This window comes from Malaclemys terrapin, chromosome 21, assembly GCF_027887155.1.
Source record: "Malaclemys terrapin pileata isolate rMalTer1 chromosome 21, rMalTer1.hap1, whole genome shotgun sequence".
Taxonomy (NCBI): Eukaryota; Metazoa; Chordata; order Testudines; family Emydidae; genus Malaclemys; species Malaclemys terrapin.
The window spans coordinates 20,141,906-20,160,965 of record NC_071525.1 but is presented as its reverse complement, the minus strand read 5'-3'; the positions used below and the strand labels follow the sequence as shown (position 1 = coordinate 20,160,965).

General features: G+C 61.4%; 1 protein-coding gene across 1 annotated transcript; it reads right to left on the bottom strand.

Moving 5' to 3' along the window:
* Positions 1-9,894: 9,894 nt before the first annotated feature.
* LOC128827294 (phospholipase A2 inhibitor and Ly6/PLAUR domain-containing protein-like) lies at positions 9,895-17,684 on the bottom strand. The gene is made up of 5 exons (XM_054011153.1): positions 17,623-17,684; positions 14,800-14,922; positions 14,094-14,243; positions 13,529-13,672; positions 9,895-10,793 (listed from the first exon to the last, which is right to left on the bottom strand). The coding sequence occupies exons 3-5, from the start codon at positions 14,236-14,238 to the stop codon at positions 10,576-10,578; spliced, it is 507 nt and encodes a 168-aa protein (XP_053867128.1). The 5' UTR covers positions 14,239-14,243; positions 14,800-14,922; positions 17,623-17,684; the 3' UTR covers positions 9,895-10,575.
* Positions 17,685-19,060: the final 1,376 nt, after the last annotated feature.

The window sequence follows — 19,060 nt, the reverse complement described above, 5'->3', positions numbered from 1 at the left end:
CCGGCTTTAACCCCTCGGAACCTCACTTCCCCCCTTAGCTGCTTCCTACAGACCTGGCTGCCAGCATTGTCTTTGGTGCAGGGTCTGGGGTAAGTGACCAGTCGCCTGGGGCTAGGAGCGAGGGTGAAAGGAAGCCGGTCCGGTCGGGTATGGTGTACCGGCAAGAGCCAGTGCGCCGTGCCGGACCGGACCGGCTTCTCCGGCGGCGATTGAAAGGGCCCAGACTCCAGCCGCTGCGGAGAGCCCCTGCCCTTTCAATCACCGCCTGAGCCCTGCCGCCCTGGGGTAGCGGCAGTAGGGCTCCCGCGGTGATTTTAAGGGCCTGGAGCTCCGCGGCAGCCAGAGCCCCGGGCCTTTTAATTCACCCCTGAGCCCTGGGGCTCCCAGCCGCCTCTGCAGCTGGTAGCTCCGGGCTCCACAGCCGGAGCCCCAGGGCCTTTAAATCTTGAAAGGCCCCGCCTCTTCGAGCTGAGGCCACGCCCCCGCTCAGGACTCCATCGTTACTTTCACCCCTGGCTGGGGGCAGCCTGTGTGGGCTGAGTGACCTTTCCTCACACAGCCCGGCTGGCCTGGGAGTCTCTGATCGGCCTGGCTGTGACTCCGGTCAGACGGGTGCAGCGATCCAGGAGTGGGTGAAATCTGCTCACACAACGCCACAGGCTTGGGGGCTCGGCCCTGTTTTCTGACCCCTTCCCTGAGCTCGGCACTCCCAGTGGAGCCGCTCCCTGCGGGGCAAACTCAGCCCTGCAAAATCAGCCTGGAAGGACATGTCTCCCCTCCAGCGCGTTCCCGCCCGCCTGGACGGCTGGGTGAGCCACCACCTCTCCTTCCCCAGGGGACTCAGACAGCCCCCGCCTTTCCCCGGCCACGGGCCTTGCCTTGGGGGAGGGGGTCTAGGCAGGACTCCTGGGTTCTATTCCCTGGTCCTGGAAGGGGAGTGGAGTCTAGTGGTTAGAGTGAGGGGGCTTGGGAGCCAGGACTCCTGGGTTCTCTCCACAGCTCTAGGAGGGGAGTGGGGTCTAGTGGTTAGAGCGGCGGGGGGGGGGATTTGGGAGCCAGGACTACTGGGTTCTCTCCCCGGCTTTCAGAAGGGAGTGGGGTAGGGTTGCCAACTTTCTAATTGCACAAAACTGAACACCCTTGCCCCGCCCCCTGCCCCACCCCTTCTCTGAGGCCCCACCCCCTGCTCACTCCATCCCCCTCCCTCTGTCGCTTGCTCATTTTCACCGCGCTGGCCCAGGGGGTTGGGATGCGGGAGGGGTGAGGACTCCGGCTGGGGGTGCAGGCTCTGGGGTGGCGCCGGGGATGAGGGGGTTTGGGTGCAGGAGGGGCTTCGGCCTGGGGGGTGGAGCTGAGGAGTTCAGAGTATGGGAGGGGGCTCCGGGCTGAGGCAGATGGTTGGGGTGTGGGAAGGGGCAGAGGCTCTGGGCTGGGGGTGCGGGCTCTGGGGTGGGGCCAGTGATGAGGGGTTCAGGGTGCGGGACTCAGAGTCAGGACTCCTGGGTTCTCTTCTTCCCCGTATCTCTGGTGCACAGAACAGAGGCCGGCTCCTTAACCCACCACTCGCTTTATTCAGCCAATGCGCAAAAGGGAACCACAATCCCCCCCAAGAGAAGCAGCAGCCGGTGCCCAGGGGGAGGCGCACTGCAGCCCCCACAAGCAGGGCAAGGGAAGGGGGCCCGGCCGGGGCTCACAGCTCCCCGCCGGCCCAGGGAGCTGGGTAGCACTCGGCCCGGCTCAGCACGTCCACCACGCCCTGGGCGTATTTCCTCACCCCCACTCTCTTGACGCAGGCACCAGGGGAGCCGCCTCCAGCCGCAGCCTTCGGCAGGGTGATCTCACCTGGACAGGGGGAGAGAGATGTGATCGGGGGCTCCCACAGCGTCTCCTGACCCCCATGAGGCTTCTCACACGCTCCCCTCCCAGCAGGACTGGTTGTTGCCCAGTCACCCAGTTTTGTGAGCTCCCTTGGTAGCTCTTTGCAGTCTGCTTTGGACTGAACAATCTTGAGTAGTTTTGTATCAACCGCCTCTACTGGCACTGACAAAGAACGCTCTGGTGTGGGGATCTCCCACCCAGCCTCAGCCGTGAAGACCCGTGCAAAGAATTCAGTTTCCCCGCAGTGACCTTATCCTCCTGGAGTGCCCCTTTCGCTTCTCAGCAAGTAGGACTCCAGGCTTCTCTCCGTGACTCTAGCTGGGGAGGGGAGTCTAGTGGGTCAGAGCAAAGGGGGCTGGGGGCCAGGACGCCTGGGTTCTGTTCCAGACCCCGCCCCCATCTGGAGGAATTACCCAGCGTTAATGTCCCTGTGAACTCAACACAATGGTCTTCGGCGCCGGTGCAGGCCAAGGGCTCCACGTCCTCTCAGCGCTCTGCCGCCGCGGCGAAGCACGACGGGCACTGCCGGCCGTTGGGGACGGGGCTCACGGTTGGCACTGAGAACAGCCAGACACACCCAGTCAGCCTGGGGTGGGGAGTCTCCGCACGCTGGGCTCGATCCCAGCTCAGACACGGGAGTGGGGACTGGTGGGTTAGAGCAGGGGGGGCTGGGAATCAGGACTCCTGGGTTCTGTCCCCAGCTCTGGGAGGGGAGCGGGAGCTAGGGGTTAGAGCAGCAGGGGCTGGGAGCCCAGACTCCTGGCTTCTCTCCCCAGCTCTGGGAAGGGAGTGGGGACTAGTGGTTAGAGCAGGGAGGCTGGGAGCCCGGACTCCTGGGTTCTCTCCTTGGCTCTGGGAGGGAATTCGCCTGGGGAACGTGCCTCTGTCCATGGTGGATTCTGGGGTCAGGATGGAATTTGTGGGTAAAACCAGCGAGCGGAAAAGCCGGCGCCACGACCCCCGGCTGACTCGGGGAGCGCAGCGATTGGAGTCTGGGACTCCCACAGCCCACGCGAGGGGCCTGGCCAGTGGGCTGCGGGTCAGACTGGGGTGACGGGTCGGGGCCTGAGTCCGTCTGTCCTTCCTTCTCCTCGTTCCTCCTCCAGCTCTGACGGGGCTCCCCGACGAGGAGCAGGAAACCAGGAAAACCGTCCCCCGGCCCCTTGTAATCCTGCTTGGAAATGTTCCCCTGCCCCCCCAGCACTGAGATTCCTGCCAGGACTCCTGGCTTCATTGCCCAGCACTGGGTGGGGAGTGGGGGTCTCTTATGGGGTGTATGTACCCCACGTCGGCCCAGCGAGCGAAGGGAGAAAAGGGCTGGGCAGCAGCGAGGATTTTGCAGATTCCTGGGCACAGGGACTCGAGCGAGGGCTGCACTGAGCTGGGTGAGCCGGGACCGCGCCCTGCTTGGCCAGGAGGGGGCACTGCTGCACCATCGCACTGACTCACGTGGTCTAATGGGGTGTCTGGGAGCCAGGACTCCTGGGTTCTAGCCCCAGGTCAGGGAAGGGGGTGGCTGTAGAATGGGTTGGAAGTCAGCAGCAATTAGGACTCCTTGGTTGTATTCGTGGCTCTGACACTGCCCCTTTGTGCCTCAGTTTCCCTGTTTATAAGATGGGGATAATATTCCCTTCCTCTCACCTGGGACCCTGGCAAAGGCAGAGAGAAGGCGTTCGGAGACTGAAGTGATGTTTCCAGATGAAAGCTCTGAAAAAAACCCCAAGTGGACCAATTCATTTCCTTTCTTTCTTCAATTAAAATAGTACGTTCACTTCATGAATTGAAATTCTCCCAAGCTCTGGACAGGAAAGAGTTAACAATCATGAGATCTCTTCAGCCAGCCCAGAGTTTTCTGCATGCATGGTGGGGGTGTGAATTAGGAAGAAGAGAGTTGACAGGACCCCAGACAAAAAGTGATCCAGGAAGTTGATCGTGGCTGAGCTAATGTTACTCTGAGAGGCAGAGTCGCCGAACAGCAAGTCGGGGTGTGTGTGTGTGTGTGTGACAGGTTCACCCCAAAGCCCGGCAGAAACCGCTCCCTAGAGAAGTGTAATTCTGTACAGAAGTGTGGGGTTTTACCCGATCGCCAGTTCTGCAGCTGAAAATGTATTCCAGCCACAGACACTCAGGCAGCAAACAGACTTGTCTACGGCTTTGATGAGGATGCAAATAACCAGCCAGGTGCCTTTCCCCACACAGCGAGTTAAAGGGAACCGGGCAGATTTGCTGCAAAAGCAGATGGAATTTCTCCAAGATCTACCTGCCCACACATTCAGTGAGGTGGCATTGGTGGTAATAACTACCACAGCGCCACCTCGTGGTTACTGCTGGTATTTCTGCCTGGCGAGGGGTGAGGAGTCGGGGTTTGCACTGAGAAGGGATTTTTCCAACCTCCAGGGAGCGCTCTGCAATGCGAGGGGTGTGAGTCCAAAGCGGAATCGTGCTCCGGCCCCCTGCAGCCCTGCGCCCCCTAGGAAGGGACCTGTGTCATTGCTGTGGCAGAGTTCAACCTGGGTGAGTGAAACAAGATTCCTACTAAGTGTAGACACCATTGTCCTCCCGGAGCCAGGGGGAGAACCCAGGGGACCTGGCTCCCAGCCCGCCCCCCCGCTTTACGCACCTGACCCCACTTCTCTCCTGGAACTGGGGCGCCTTCCTTGAGACCAGTGGTTTTCAGCCTGTGCTCCGTGGCCGCGGGGGTCTGCAGACTCTGTCGCAGATGAGATGGGGAACTGCAGTGGATGGCCGTGGGGATGGGATTGGATAGAAGAGAGGCTTGTGCCAGGGGGTGGGAGATGAGATAAGATGTGTGTGTGTGGGGGGGTGGATACAAAAGGGGAGGACGGAGCAGCTGGGGGGGCACTGGGGGGCTAAGAGGTGATTCTCTGCTCTGGCCCCAACTGCCTGGAGAGAACCCAGCCCAACCCCTCTCTTCTCTAACCATTAGACCCCACTGCCCTCACAGAGCTGGGGAGAGAACCCAGGAGTCCTGGCTCCCAGCCTTCCCGCTCTAACCACTAGTCCCCACTCCCGTCCCGTCCCAGAGCTGATGAGAGAACCCAGGAGTCCTGGCTTCCAGCCCCCCTGCTGTAACCACTAGCCCCCAGTCCCCTGCCAGTGCTGGGATCGAGCCCGGCATGCAGTGATTCCCCACCCCCGGCTGACTGGGTGTGTCTGGCTGTTCTCAGTGCCAACCGTGAGCCCCGTCCCCAACGGCCGGCAGTGCCCGTCATGTTTCGCCGCGCGGGCAGATCGCTGCGAGGACGTGGAGCCCTTGGCCTGCACTGGCGCCGAGGACCATTGTGTTGAGTTCACTGGGACAATAACAGCGGGTAATTCCAAGACAGCGTCAGCCAACTAGAACCCCAGGAGTCCCGGCTCCAGGGACCTCTGCTCTAGCCACTATACCCCACTCCCCTCCCAGAGCCGGGGAGTGAACCCGGGAGTCCTGATTCCCACCCCCCTGCTCTAGCCACTAGACCCCACTCCCCTCCCAGAGCCGGGCAGTGAACCCAGGAGTCCTGATTCCCACCACCCCTGCTCTGACCACTAGGCCCCACTCCCCCACAGAGCCGGGAGCAGTCCTACTGGGAGGGGAGCGTGTGAGAAGCCTCATGGGGGTCAGGGGAGGCTGTGGGAGCCCCCGATCACGTGTCTCTCCCCGCGTCCAGGTGAGATCACCCTGCCGAAGGCTGCGGCTGGAGGCGGCTCCCCTGGTGCCTGCGTCAAGAGAGTGGGGGTGAGGAAATACGCCCAGGGCGTGGTGGACGTGCTGAGCCGGGCCGAGTGCTACCCAGCTCCCTGGGCCGGCGGGGAGCTGTGAGCCCCGGCCGGGCCCCCTTCCCTTGCCCTGCTTGTGGGGGCTGCAGTGCGCCTCCCCCTGGGCACCGGCTGCTGCTTCTCTTGGGGGGGATTGTGGTTCCCTTTTGCGCATTGGCTGAATAAAGCGAGTGGTGGGGTAAGGAGCCGGCCTCTGTTCTATGCACCAGAGATACTGGCAGGAAGAGAACCCAGGAGTCCTGACGTCCAGCCCCAGCCTCCACATACTCTAACCCACTCTTCTCTGAAAGCCAGGGACAGAACCCAGGAATCCTGGCCCCGCCCCCCTTTAGCCCACATTCAGGCTGGGAGTCCCTGGGGACAAAGGGCTGGGGTGAGCCTCTCGGCTTCTCCCCGTCCTGGGACCAAACCTCAGAGCCCCCCTGAGTCCCTCAGAGCATCCCCCTGGTTGGAGTTGTGCACACCCCCCTCTCAGTCTGGGGGGACCCTCCACCCGCAGGTGTAAAACAGGAGGGTTTGGTTGTTGTCTGGAGCATGGCGTAGGGCAGCAGAGAGAACAGAAAGTTACAGCAAAGTCCATCAGCCCGGGGGGCCTCTCCTCTGACCCCCCCAGAACCCCAGTCCAGAAGCTTGTATGTGCTTCAAGCAGCCCACACATAACAACGCCGCCTGGCCCTGCCTCAGTTCTTCCTTCTTCTTCCTGGACCACGGGAGTCACCTGGGCTCCTCCTCGGGTCTCTGTCCTCCGGCTGGCCAAAACTGGCTGGCTTCCTGCACTGGGCCAGGGTCGCCAGGCCGTTGTCTGGGCTCCGGCCCCACCTGGATCTCTGGATTGTTGTGCAAAGAAACCCCCTTTCCCCTCCCCCTAGTTAATTATGCAGCACACCGGGGAAACTGAGGCACGCACAATCTTCATACCAAATATTCAGAACAAATCCCACTTGGTTACAGAGTAAAACGTAAAAAGGTTGAGAATCACTGGCCCAGCTGTCGACAGGGGATGGGATGAGATGGGGAATTGCAGTGGGTGGGGGGCCTGGAGTGGACAGACGAGAGGAAGGTCTCCTGCTGACCCAGAGCTGAGCGCACAAGTGCTTATGTCGGTGTTAAGTCGTTCGGGGGGTGGAATATTCACCCCACCCCACCGAGCGACGTAAGCTTTGCCGACACAGGCGGTAGCGTAGACATGGCCTAAGACGGGATCCAAGTCTGGGAAGCAAGGAAAAAACCAGTTCCCTGGAGCCAAAAGCTAGCCAACGCCTCAGCCAGGCGTCCATGAAATCAAGCAGACCCGGACCTGAGTAAGTGGCCAGGAGAAAGGGTGTGGACAAAACCAAACTTCGGTTTTACCGAGAACAGACTTTCCGTCTCGCGAACCCCGGCGGCAGACGGCTCTTGCACAAGAGAGGGGGCTAGAAGAGGAGAAAACGACCCCCCAAATCTCTTCCTCCCTCTCTCACTGCTTGGGTTGTTGGGGACCGGGGTTTTGACCAGAAAGTCGACCTGCACCAGCACCTGCTCAACTGGGGCCACCTCCTCCCTGCATGGCATGTGCAGGCAGGCCCCATCGGCCTGCAGCCCCGGGAGCAGCGGGTGCCCAGCGCAGGCGGGAGAGGATCCAGTTATGCGGAACGGGGAAGGGAGAAAGCAGCGAGCGATGGGGGGAAGAGCGAGAGAAGAGCGAGGGGGCGGGGCCTGGAGGAAGAGGCGGAGCAGGGGCGGGGCCCCAAGGGAAGAGGCGGAGCACGGGGTGCGGCACGGGGGTCCGGTTGTCAGCAATTATAAAGTTGGCAACTCGACTCACTGCTCATGACACCGACACCTGAGGAGCGCGGAAAGGAGCATTGGCCTGGGGTCAGACAGGGCTTCGTTGTTTTACGTTCAGAACTGATGTAGCGAGTCCAGAGGTGCCGGGGCTCTGAACCACCAGGCCCAAGGGTGCCGGGCTACGAACTCCCAGGCCCGGAGGTGCCGGGGCTCTGAACCGCCAGGCCCAAGGGTGCCGGGCTACGAACTCCCAGGCCCGGAGGTGCCGGGGCTCTGAATCGCCAGGTGCAGGGGTGCCGGGGCTCACCCTGGCAAGCCCGGGCACCAATGAAGCCATGCGGGGAGGGGTCCTGGTTGCGTGGCACCCACCCAGCCAGGCCAGGAAAGCGAGGTGAAGAGGAACCTTTGCTTTGAACTTGCTTAGCTTGTGAAGGGAGGCGTCGTCTGCCTTTGACCTTTGATGTCTTTGTAACCGTCATGGGGCGTACGCACCGCGTGGTGTCCCAGAGACTGAAGGGTTAAAACGGGCCCAGGCTGGGAGGAATAAAGGGGCTGGAAGCCGTGGGGCAGAGCGGCTGCCGGTGGGGAGGGAGCGGCTGGCTGCAAGCCCCCAAAGGTGCAGGGACGCAGAGCCCCGGGGGAAGGCAGGGAGGCGTTCAGGGCTCTGGCGGGTGGGAGCCCCCTGACCCCGTGTATTTCGTTGGAGGGCCCTGAGCCAGAAGCCAGTGGAGCGGGCAGGCCTGGGATCCCCCCGGGCTCCGTGAGCCGGGGGCTGTGCCACATCTGGCCAGAGGGAGGCGCCGTCACACCCCTCACACTGCCCAGCTCTGCCCAGCTCTGCCTTTTATGGCTTGTGACCACCTAGCACCTGCCCTTCCCTGGGTCCCAGCTTGGCTCAGTGTCTGATCCAAAGCAGGGTGTGTCTGGGACCTTCCCTTGGGCTGGCAGGAGCCGGGCGTCTCCTCTAGGAATCAGCGACAGACCTTCTAGGAGCTTGTGCTGGCCAGGAGGGCGCTGGGAGTTCGCATGTGTCTGGGCTGGGGATGAGGGGTTGGGGGTGCAGGAGGGTGCTCCGGGCTGGGACTGAGGGGTTCAGAGGGAGGGGGATCTGGGCTGGGGCAGGGGGTTGGGGCGCAGGAAGGGTTCGGGGTGCAGGCTCCGGGCGGCACTTACCTCAAGCAGCTCCCAGAAGCAGCAGTGTGTCCCCGCTCCGGCTTCTACGTGGAGGCACGGCAAGGCAAGCCCCCCACCCCCTCCCTGGCTGGAGCGCCGCAGGGCAAGCCCCCCACCCCTCTCCCCCCCAGCTGGAGCACTGGAGTGGGGCAAGCCCCGGACCCCACTCCCCGGCGGGAGCTCGAGGGCCGGATTAAAACATCTGGCAGGCCGGATGCAGCCCCCGGGTTGTAGTTTGCCCGGCCCTGGGCTGGAGGCTGGGTGTGAGTAGCAGGGGAGTGGTGGCTCTCACCGAGAATCGCCCCAGGCTGAGGGGGACATGGCGGGTCATGGGTCCAGACTACGCTGGGGAGCGTCCCGGGGACGCCCTTTGCACGGGAGGAGAAAGAAGAAAGGAGCCCCCTTCCCCCTCCCCGCCTGAGAGCTGAGGCTGGGATATTGGATTAAGCTCGCACCAAGCGTAATCCAATATCCCAGCCCCAGCTCCCAGAGACCGGGGGTGCGTGTGCCAGGACGCCTGGGTTCAGTGCAGAGGGGGGCTGTAGTGGGGCAACTTGTCCAAACAAACACAGGTTCTCTGGGGAATTTAAGTTTAGAATCCGGCTTTATTCAGTGCATTGACTTCTGGAAATACATCGTGTTAAATCAGGGAGTGCCAGGTGTCAGGGCTCCTGGGTTCTCTCCCTGGCTCTGGGAGGGGAGTGGGGGCTAGTGGTTAGAGCGGGGGGGGCTGGGAGCCAGGACTCCTGGGTTCTCTCCCTGGCTCTAGGAGGGGAGTGGGGGCTGGTGGTTAGAGCAGGAGGGGGGGGCTGGGAGCCAGGACTCCTGGGTTCTCTCCCTGGCTCTAGGAGGGGAGTGGGGGCTGGTGGTTAGAGCAGGGGGGGGCTGGGAGCCAGGACTCCTGGGTTCTCTCCCTGGCTCTAGGAGGGGAGTGGGGGCTGGTGGTTAGAGCAGGAGGGGGGGGCTGGGAGCCAGGACTCCTGGGTTCTCTCCCTGGCTCTAGGAGGGGAGTGGGGGCTGGTGGTTAGAGCGGGGGGGGGGGGGGGCTGGGAGCTAGGACTCCTGGGTTCTCTCTCTGGCTCTAGGAGGGGAGTGGGGGCTGGTGAGTTAGAGCAGTGGCGGCTGGGAGCCAGGACTCCTGGGTTCTCTCTCTGGCTCTGGGAGGGGAGTGGGGGCTGGTGAGTTAGAGCAGGGGGGGCTGGGAGCCAGGACTCCTGGGTTCTCTCTCTGGCTCTGGGAGGGGAGTGGGGGCTGGTGAGTTAGAGCTGGGGGGGCTGGGAGCCAGGACTCCTGGGTTCTCTCTCTGGCTCTAGGAGGGGAGTGGGGGCTGGTGAGTTAGAGCTGGGGGGGCTGGGAGCCAGGACTCCTGGGTTCTCTCTCTGGCTCTAGGAGGGGAGTGGGGGCTGGTGGTTAGAGCAGTGGCGGCTGGGAGCCAGAACTCCTGGGTTATCTCTCTGGCTCTAGGAGGAGAGTGGGGTCTAGTGGTTAGAGCAGGGGGGACTGGGAGCCAGGGTTCCCGGGTTCTCTCCCTGGCTCTAGGAGAGGAGTGGGGGCTGGTGGTTAGAGCAGGGGGCTGGGAGCCAGGACTCCTGGGTACTCTCCCTGGCTCTAGGAGGGGAGTGGGGGCTGGTGAGTTAGAGCTGGGGGTCCTGGGAGCTCGGACTCCTGGGTTCTGTCCCCGGGCTGGAATCTCGGGGGCTGCTGTGGAATACAATAAGACTCAGCGCTGTAACACAGCACATCACAGTCTGTCCAGAGACTCCCCGCCCCCTCCTCCCACTCTGGCTGTAATGGGCTTTGGGTTGGGCCCTGACTCCCTGGATCTTTGCAAAAGCAGTTCAGCATCGTTATCCTTTGGACACAGATGGGGAAACTGAGGCACGGGTGGGTGGGGGAGAGAAGAGAGACACACAGACCATGAGGGCATCATTCAGCTGCTGGATGGATCCCCCTGGGGGGGGCGACACAGAGGGGGCGTTAAGAGAGGAATTTCACTGCCAGGAGCCCAGCCAGACTGGGCAAGATGCTGCCCAGGCCGAAGGGGCCCAGCATCCGCTGAGCGCCGCTGGGCGTGTAACACTCAGTCTGTGTTATTTGGTAGGTGAACACTCCTGAATCCAGAATCTCGCCCTTTGTGAGTTCGCAGGCATGCGGGGTGGCACAGCCTTTGGCTGCAAAGGGTATCGTGATGTCATCTGCACAGAGAAAGAGACGCTGATCAGACACGGGGCATCCCGGCACCGCTGAACCAACATAACCTCCCCCCGCCGCAGCCTGGAACCCCCCTGCCATACATCTTTAGCGCTGAGTGGCACCAAGATGCCAATGGTAATTAGTAGGCTTCAGAGTCAACAGTTTGTTGAGCCAGAAAGGGCATACGTCACCCCCTGGGGGCTGTGGGTTTGGGCCTGCCTGGAGTTCTCTTGGCCCTGGGGGGGAAAAAGGCAAGTTCTTAACTCCCATTAGCTAATGCCTAGTGACATAGGCAGTGGGCCTGTCTGAGTTGCTTCGAATGGAGTATCAGACCAGGTGCCAGTTCATGTCAGAGCCCAGGCCACTTTACTGGTGTGTTAATGTAGGTCAAAGTGCTGGTGGATGGTAGAAGAGCGTATTTGGTGTTGAAACTTCATGAAAACGAATGGGGCATTACTGGCATTGTTTGCACTTCTCTGCAAGCGTTTCCACCATGTCTACCCTGTAACCAACAGAGACGGGTTAATTCCAAAGCAAGTGGCCACTGCGTGTGAGGACAGGCAGTTAAAGACTCGAAGCGCGTTCCTCGCTCTGCACCATCGAAGGAAGAGTCCATGTGGGTGGGGACCCTGGCGGCTTGTTCTGTGAAGTTTGGCTTCTGGAAAAGCCCCTGCGTCTCTGGCCGGCTTGGCGGCTAACGGGGCGGAATAGCTGGGTGAAAAGACGGTGATTCCCCGGGGTTATTCTGGGCAGCCCCGAGTGACACCTGGGAACCTGGCAGGAGTTACAGACTGTGACTCACCTGGGCGTATATTGTACCTGCTATAACCTCTCCAGAGCTCTCACCTCCTTTTACTAGCTAAAAACCCTTTGGGTGGCATATGACCGAGTTAACTGCCAGCGTTGCCTTTGATGTGAGATCTGAAGTACCAGCTAAGCTGGGATAAGTGACTGGGAGCAAGCTGCTGAGGTGTAAGTGACCGTTGATCACTAAGTGCAGTTTGGCTGGGTGACAAGACAGGACTGGAGCGTCTCAGGGGTCGGGCTGGGACTCCGTGCTGAGCCAGGAAATCCAGCTTGGTGAAATCTAATCGGAGAACACGCCATCCGCTCGGGGGGTCTGTCCTGTGTCTGTCAGTCTGCCCTGAGATAGGCGCTCACGGTGGCGAGCCGCTCCAGACAGCGTGGCAGCCACCTAGCCGGGTAACTGCCCCGGACAGAAGAAAACCCCAACAACCGGGCATTACTTTGTAACGCCTGGCAGGGGGAGAGATGGCATCCATGTGACAGCAGCCGGGGCCCCGGGGCAGGTCACAGCGGTGGGTGCTCAGCTGCCCAGCGTTGGGGAGCAGCCGGCCGCACGCCGCATGGTGGACGTCTCTTGTTCTTCTGTCGTCGGCGGTTGCTACTTCAGGCTCATGGGAGGCCAGCGGGAAGCCGGGAGGGCTGGGCTGGGCGGGCCCTGGGGACTGCGGGACAGCTGGGGCCGGCTAGCCGAGCTGACAACGAGCTTTAACCTCGGCCGCGCTGCAGAGGCAGATTTTGTGGGGTTGTGGGCCAGAGCAAGTGGGGGCAAGTGTGGGGGGGGCTCATCCCCCCTGTGACGAACTGGGACTGTTCTTGCTGGGGTGTGGGAATGCTGACAGGGGAGTGTGACTAGGATGGTCTGCATCGGAGGATGGGAGTCGGCCCGAGGGAACATACCTGAGCTTGTAACATGAGAACCCAGGAGGGGGTTGGAGGTCAGGTGACTCCGGGGCCCGGGAAACTGAACAAAGGCGGTGGGAGGGGTGGCTGAAAGCAGAGTGCTAGAGGCAGGCTGGAGAGATGGCTGGGAGGCAGAGATGGCTCTGACCCCCCAAAGGGGGGTGGGCTGGCATGCCCTGGGACCCCAAGCTGGACCTAACTGAGGGGGGCCCTGTTGTCTGTGCCTGCAAGACCTGTCTTGGACTGTGTTCCTGTCATCCAAATAAACCTTCTGCTTTACTGGCTGGCTGAGAGTCATGGTGAATCGCAGGAAGCCGGGGGTGCAGGGCCCTGAGTCCCCCAATACCCCGTGACACCCCCTTCTGCCTGCGGTCCCACCCCTGTTCTGCCCCTTCCCCCACGGCCCTGCTCCGGTTCCACCCACAGCCCTGTCCCATTCCACCCACCCCATTGCAGCCACTGTTTCCTCCCCCGCCCCCCGCGGCCCCAAGACCGGAGAAGATCTGTCCCCCCGCCAGCGCACCTGAGGCTGCGGCAGGGAGCGAGATCTCCTCCAGTCCCCGGGCCAGGGACCAGGGTTGGGACATGGGGGTGCCTATTTTCCAGGGGGCCCCAATTGGCTGAGGCCGCCGGGAACAGGTCTGACGACCCATTGGCTAATCCGCCACTGCCGCGCTGCGGGTAGAGGTGCGGGCTCTCCCAGCTGAACTGGACAGGTACAGGCAGGGGGCTCTGTGTGTGGACAGAGCGGGGTTTGGGTTTAAACACGAGTCCGAGCCGTGTCCGTAGGGAGAGGGGGAAGCCGGCTGGCTTTGGAACAGGGGAGTGTGGCCCCGAACTCGCTTGCAAAGGGCGTTGGCCCCATAGGGACCGTGGGGCTGAGCCTCGCACGGAGCTGGGCCGGGGGCGTAGCCAGTTAAAGCGGGCACTGCCAGGGGGCTGCAGGGAATCCGGGCCCCGGGCTGCCCTTTGTCCTAGTGTCGATGGGCTCGGAGAGCCAGGGCCAGAAGGATCCGGGACACACACTCACCTTCCGAGATCTGCCCGCTGATGGAAATGCACTGGCTGGCGCGGCCCTCGCACTGCAGGGTCTCCTTGCTGGAACAGCTGCTCCGACCCGGGGCAAAGCAGATCGGGCACCGGCCTCCCGTGTAGACGGTGTTGATGATCGGCCCTGCAAGACCCCCAGAGAGCAGGTCGGTGGGGGTTGACAGGGCTGGGCTGGGGACAGATGCCTTCTCTACTTTGTTACCACTTATTTCTAGCACGGCAATAACTGAGATCAGGGACTCCCTTGTGCCAACAGCTGCACAGAGCCCCCCTCTTCCCCCGGCTTGAGATCAGGGTCCCCCGTCGGTTGCTGTACGCCCCCTGCCCCAGAGCAGGGGCCCTGATTGCACTGGGCACTGCATAGATCCCCCCAGCCTGCTACTGGGGGCCCCCCATTGTGCCAGGCACTGCCCCCTGCCCCCCAGAGATCAGGATCCCCCCCATGGCACCAGGTGCTACACGGGACTCCACCCTTCTCCAGGAAAGAACCCTTTTCCGAACCAGTTTGACGCTGGGAAGAAGCAGGGAGAAATGCAGAGACGTACAGACAGGAGTGAATGCGGTATTGCAGCTGTTTGTAGAGCAGTTCTGGGATTGAATCTTCACGTACACCCCATTCCCGAAGAAGAGGGAGATGTTCCTGGGGCTGGCGGAGGATACACAGGAGAAGGAATGGCCTGTTTTTTCCATAGCTCCTGGTTAGAAGCAAAACAGTTACAAAAATTATTTACAGATGAAACCAGCGCCCCGAGGGCGGGCGATTCCTGGGAGCTGCCTCACCCCTTTTCCTGGCTTCCCAGGCCAACAGGGCCCAGTCACGTGTGTTTGATGAAAGCATCTTCCAGGAGGGCAGCCGGCCTGGCCTGGGAGATGCCGAGGGATGGCGCATCCACCGCTTCCCTGGAGACCTTGTTAACCACCCTCCTCAGCACGTCTAGCTACATACTTATCTGCCGCCCATCACCATGGTATCTGAACCCCTCGTCATCTTTAATGTATTATCCTCACAGCCCCCCTGTGTGGTAGGGCAGGGCTGTCACCCCCGTTGAACAGATGGGGGAAACTGAGGCACAGATCCTCAGCAGTACCTAACTCTTTGAAGTGCTGGGCCTAAGTGGCGTGTCCCAGGTCACACAGGGCAGCTGGCAGAGAGGGGACTGGAGCCCAGATGTGTTAAGCACTCGGCGCGCTCGCCCTGCCACGCCCGCCGCCAGCAAACGAGACCGATGGTGGAGAGTCAGCACCACCCACCTTTGACCAGCGTGTTTGCTTCCCAGACACTGAGGCAGGAGCTTTGACCGGTGGGGCAGGGCTGGGCCAGAACAGGGCAACTACTCACAGAATTTCGCCTGCACTGGTAACAGGACCTAGGATCTGGTGAGGAGGGGAAAAAAATCAGCGTTTCCATTTTAATTTCTGGTGCCGCCGTCCCCGCTTTCCCGTCTGGTCCCCACAGGCCTAGGGCTCATGAAAGGGGCCTTGGCTGGTTTGATCTCACTCCCCCCGCTGGCCGGCACACCCAGACCGCGCGGTACCCACCCGGGATACACCCACGATGATCTAGCAGGCGAAAAGTAGCAGCGTTGGTGCGGGCTAGCCACCCCAGGACACGCCAGGCTCCCGGCCACTGGGTGCGGTGTCACTTTTAGGGCTTGTCACCCCTGACAAATTACTGCGCTGAAAGTTTCTCGCTCCGGGGTGTGAAAAATCGCAACAAGTTTCAATGCGGTAAAGTGCCGGTGGAAACAGGCTCCCGGCACTCGGAGCTACGCCCTTCGGCGGCTCTCTCCCACGCTGGCCCATTAAAGCTAAGGGTAGACTTAGCCAGTAGCTCACTCCCAGCTCACGCGGACAGCTCTCCCCTCGCTCTAATAGCACCCGGGGGAGCAGCGCCTGGAGCCACTGCCTGGGATTGGAGCCGGCAGCAGCAGGGGGCACCGGCCGGTATCTGCAGCAGTTTGGGGTGCAGAGGGATGCAACAAAGTGGGGATTTAGCTGCTATTTCTACCATGCCACCGTGTGCCTCAGTTTCCCTCTGTAGGGCACGGAGAGGGCTAAAAAGGGCAAGGGCAGGAGACTTGTGGTGTTTGGGCCACCCAGCTGTCTGGGGCGGGAGGAACAGGTTGCTCGAGGCCGGTTGGCACCAACCCTCGGCAACGGTGGCTCGGGAGAGACAGTGGGACCGATTGGCCAGGACAGTGCGAAGAGAAAGGAGATTCCCCCTCCCCCAGCTCTCAGCAGGGAAAGGTCCGGAGCTAGGGAAGAAAGGGGAAGGGGGCTGGGAGGTGAGCTGCCCTCTGGAGAGACCCACAGTGCCAGGGAAAAGGGGGCAAAGTCCAAGGGCACCAGGCTGGCACAGGTGAGCCCTCTCTGAACGTTTCCCTCTAAGGCGCTCAGACTGGGCGGCTGATAACGAGCCACATTGCTCGGCAAAGGCTGCTGGGGGGTGCCGCAGACTCCCCCGGGACAGGACCAACCTCCCTGGGCTGGATTCGCTGCAGGGAGACGGATCACTGGTGCCAAAGGCCCAGTCAGGCCACGAGCCGGCCTGGTGGACCTGCGGGTCCGTGGGGCCCAGGGCACTAAAGGGGTCCCTGCCGGGGGACCGGAGTCAGGTTGGGCGCAGCCTGGAACCAGTGACTAGGCTCCAGTTCCTCAAAGCCCAACTCCAGGGCGCGTCGGGCGCCCAAATGCTTTGGGGATTCGGGGCCGAGAGCCGAGAACTGATAGATTTGAGGGCCGGCTGGGCTCGGGGCGAATGGGGAGTTTTATACTGGGGAGGGGTCCCTTTTCTGGGGAAGTGACGGCCAAGTGAGGAACTGTCCCCACCCAACAACCCCAGCGGCTCCGTTTCTTCCTCGGGTCTCTCCCCTCCTCAGCTGAAACAAATTTAGGAAATTACCTGAATTTGCATTTCTGGGCCACAAATGGTTGGCTGGTCCTAGCAGGAATGGGGGTGGAGGGCAGAGATGGGGTGACACCCTCCCACCCCTCCACTGAAAACTGCTTTATCCTTTGCCCGGCAGTGACGTGTTAACCTGCCCCCTCCTGGCACAGTCCGGAATCACTCCCTCACCCTGCCCCCCTCGCCCCCCACTGAGTCAACCCAGGGCTTCTGCTTCCCCCGACCGGCTCCCCCGGCTCTGGGCTGCCCCTCACCAGCCCCAGTGACCCCTGCTCCTCCTGAGCCCCCTTCCCCGCCCCTTGTCCATGGGCACAACCCCACTGAATGTAGATGGAAACTGGGGAAAGTCTGATTTCTCTGTCCACCCTTCCCCCAACAGGCCTGTCCATCCGTCCGTTCATCCATCACCCCTCACACCCATCCATCCGTCCATCCATTCATCCTCCTACACGCCCGCTCTTCCTCCCACATGCCTATCCATCCATTCGTCCTCCTACATACCCATCCATCCGTCCATCCGTCGTCCTACACACTCGCCTTCCCCCCATAAACCCATCCATCCATAATTCCAACTCTCTCCACCCCCCCCTTGATGCCTGTCCATCCATCCATCCCCCTACACACCCATCCATCCGTCCATCTATCCTCCTTCCCCCCCACACCCATCCATCTATTCCCCTACACACCCACCTTTCCCCTCGCATGCCCATCCATCCATTCCCCTACATGACCTCCATGCATCCATCCATCCCCCTGCACACCCATCCATTTATCCATCCCCTACACATTCACTCTTCCCCCCCACAGGCCCACCCATCCCTCTATCCATCTCTCCATCCATCTGTCCCTTACATGCCCCTCCCTCCATCCACCCCCCCTACATGCCTGTCCATCCACCCATCCATCCCTCCATCCATCCCCCTGTATGACTATCCATCTGTCCATCCATCCATCTCTCCCTCCCTCACCACATGCCCCATCCATCCATCTCCCTGCCACCCCCATCCATCCATCCGTCCATCCCCCCACTCCCTTCTATCCAATGACCCAACCATCCCCGCACACACTCCTCCGTCTCCCCATTTCCCAGAGCGGCTGTCCCGCTGGGATGGCCCCTGCGTCTCGGGGACATGCTGGTGCCACGGCTCCCCCACAAGCCAGAGACGTACTTGCTGTTGTCTGGGCATCAGCCGCAGCCAGGAGCGCGGCGAGCAAGCAGAGGACGCGTGGGGCGGGCATGGCGCTTGGGTCTCTAATGCCGCCGGCTCCCTCGCCAGGAGGCTTTATGCACAGAGCAGGGAGTGGTGCCGGGACGTGGGAAATCACCAGACGGGATCCAGGAAACACGGGGAATGAAAATACCTCATGTGGCTGCCAATCACCGGGCGCCTCCCAGTCTTTAACGTGTCCATCCCCACCATCTCCCAGTGCTGTGATGGGCAAAGTACAAGGACGGGCTCAAACCTGGGGCCTCTGCAGGCTCCAGCGAATGGGGGTGGGGCTGAATTACTGTGGAGTGGGGAAATCAAAGGGGAAGAGCTGGGTAAACAGAGGCAGGGCTGACTACATGACATGGGGCAGCGAGTGAAAGACGCTGCCTTTATGGGGTGTTTTATAGTTAGCACAATAGTGACAGGTAAAAGTCCGGGTGTCATATATGGCTAAGTTTTTATGGTACATCCCTGCCTGGGCCCCCGGCTCCTGGGGATGGGTCAGAATCACAACTTTCCTTTAAAGAAAAATAAGAAGGAAATTTCTAGCCTTTGTGGTTGAGGAGAAAAGTGAAAAAATGCGTGTGACTTATGTTTGCCTGAGTCTGCTGAGAGCCTGAGCCCGTTGCTGTGAAGGGAGGAGCTGCTCTGTTCTTCTCACTGGGCTGTTAAGTCCCAGACCTGTGGGTCTGGAGGCCCCACCAGCAGAGGGCTCTGTAGGGTCAGATGGGGTGCATGAAGGGATGGGTAGGAGAGGGGTGCATGTGGGGATGGAGGGAGAGACAGATGGCAGGGCCCCTGTCTTGCCAGGCATGGCCCAGATACACACCCCCTGCCTCCAAAGGCTCATGATGTGAGTTGACAATGAACAGGAGGGGAAACTGAGGCATGGGGGTGGGGGTGGAACGTGATTTCCCCAAGCAGAGTCCAGAATAGAATCCAGGAGCCCTGACCCCTAACCCCATGCTCTGAGCCACCAGCCAGCACGGACGTTTGGGCATCTCTAGTCTCTTCTCACCGCTGGCCAACCTCCGCTTTATTCCCCAGGCCCGTTAACGACCTGCTCCAGATGCACCGCGGCAGCTGGTGGGGGCTCGGGGGCCTCTGCACAAAAACTCTGGTGTTAGGGAAGCCAATATAACGTTCTTTATTGCTCCAGCCAATGGGGCACGGGGAGCTTGGGGGAGGGGAGATTATTCCAGAGAGGCTGCGAATCAGAACGATTGTGTCTCCCCTGGGTTTGCTCAAGACAGGTGCAGGCCCTTGTCCTTGGGAGTCTCTCTGGAGGACAGGAGAGGGGCTGCGGTTAGGCACCCGTCATGGCTGGCTGGTGAGGGGTACCTACCTGACTGACAGAGAGGGGTGGCGCTGTCGGTCCAGTTGGGCGGCTTGTCTG

Coding starts and splice junctions, on each gene's coding strand:
- LOC128827294 (XM_054011153.1), bottom strand. CDS start 14,238: ATGGAAAAAACAGGCCATTCCTTCTCCTGTGTATCCTCCGCCAGCCCC. Junction 13,673..14,093: donor TACCGCATTCACTCCTGTCT/GTACGTCTCTGC, acceptor GGGGTCTTGCAG/GGCCGATCATCAACACCGTC. Junction 10,794..13,528: donor CAGCGGGCAGATCTCGGAAG/GTGAGTGTGTGT, acceptor TTCTCTGTGCAG/ATGACATCACGATACCCTTT.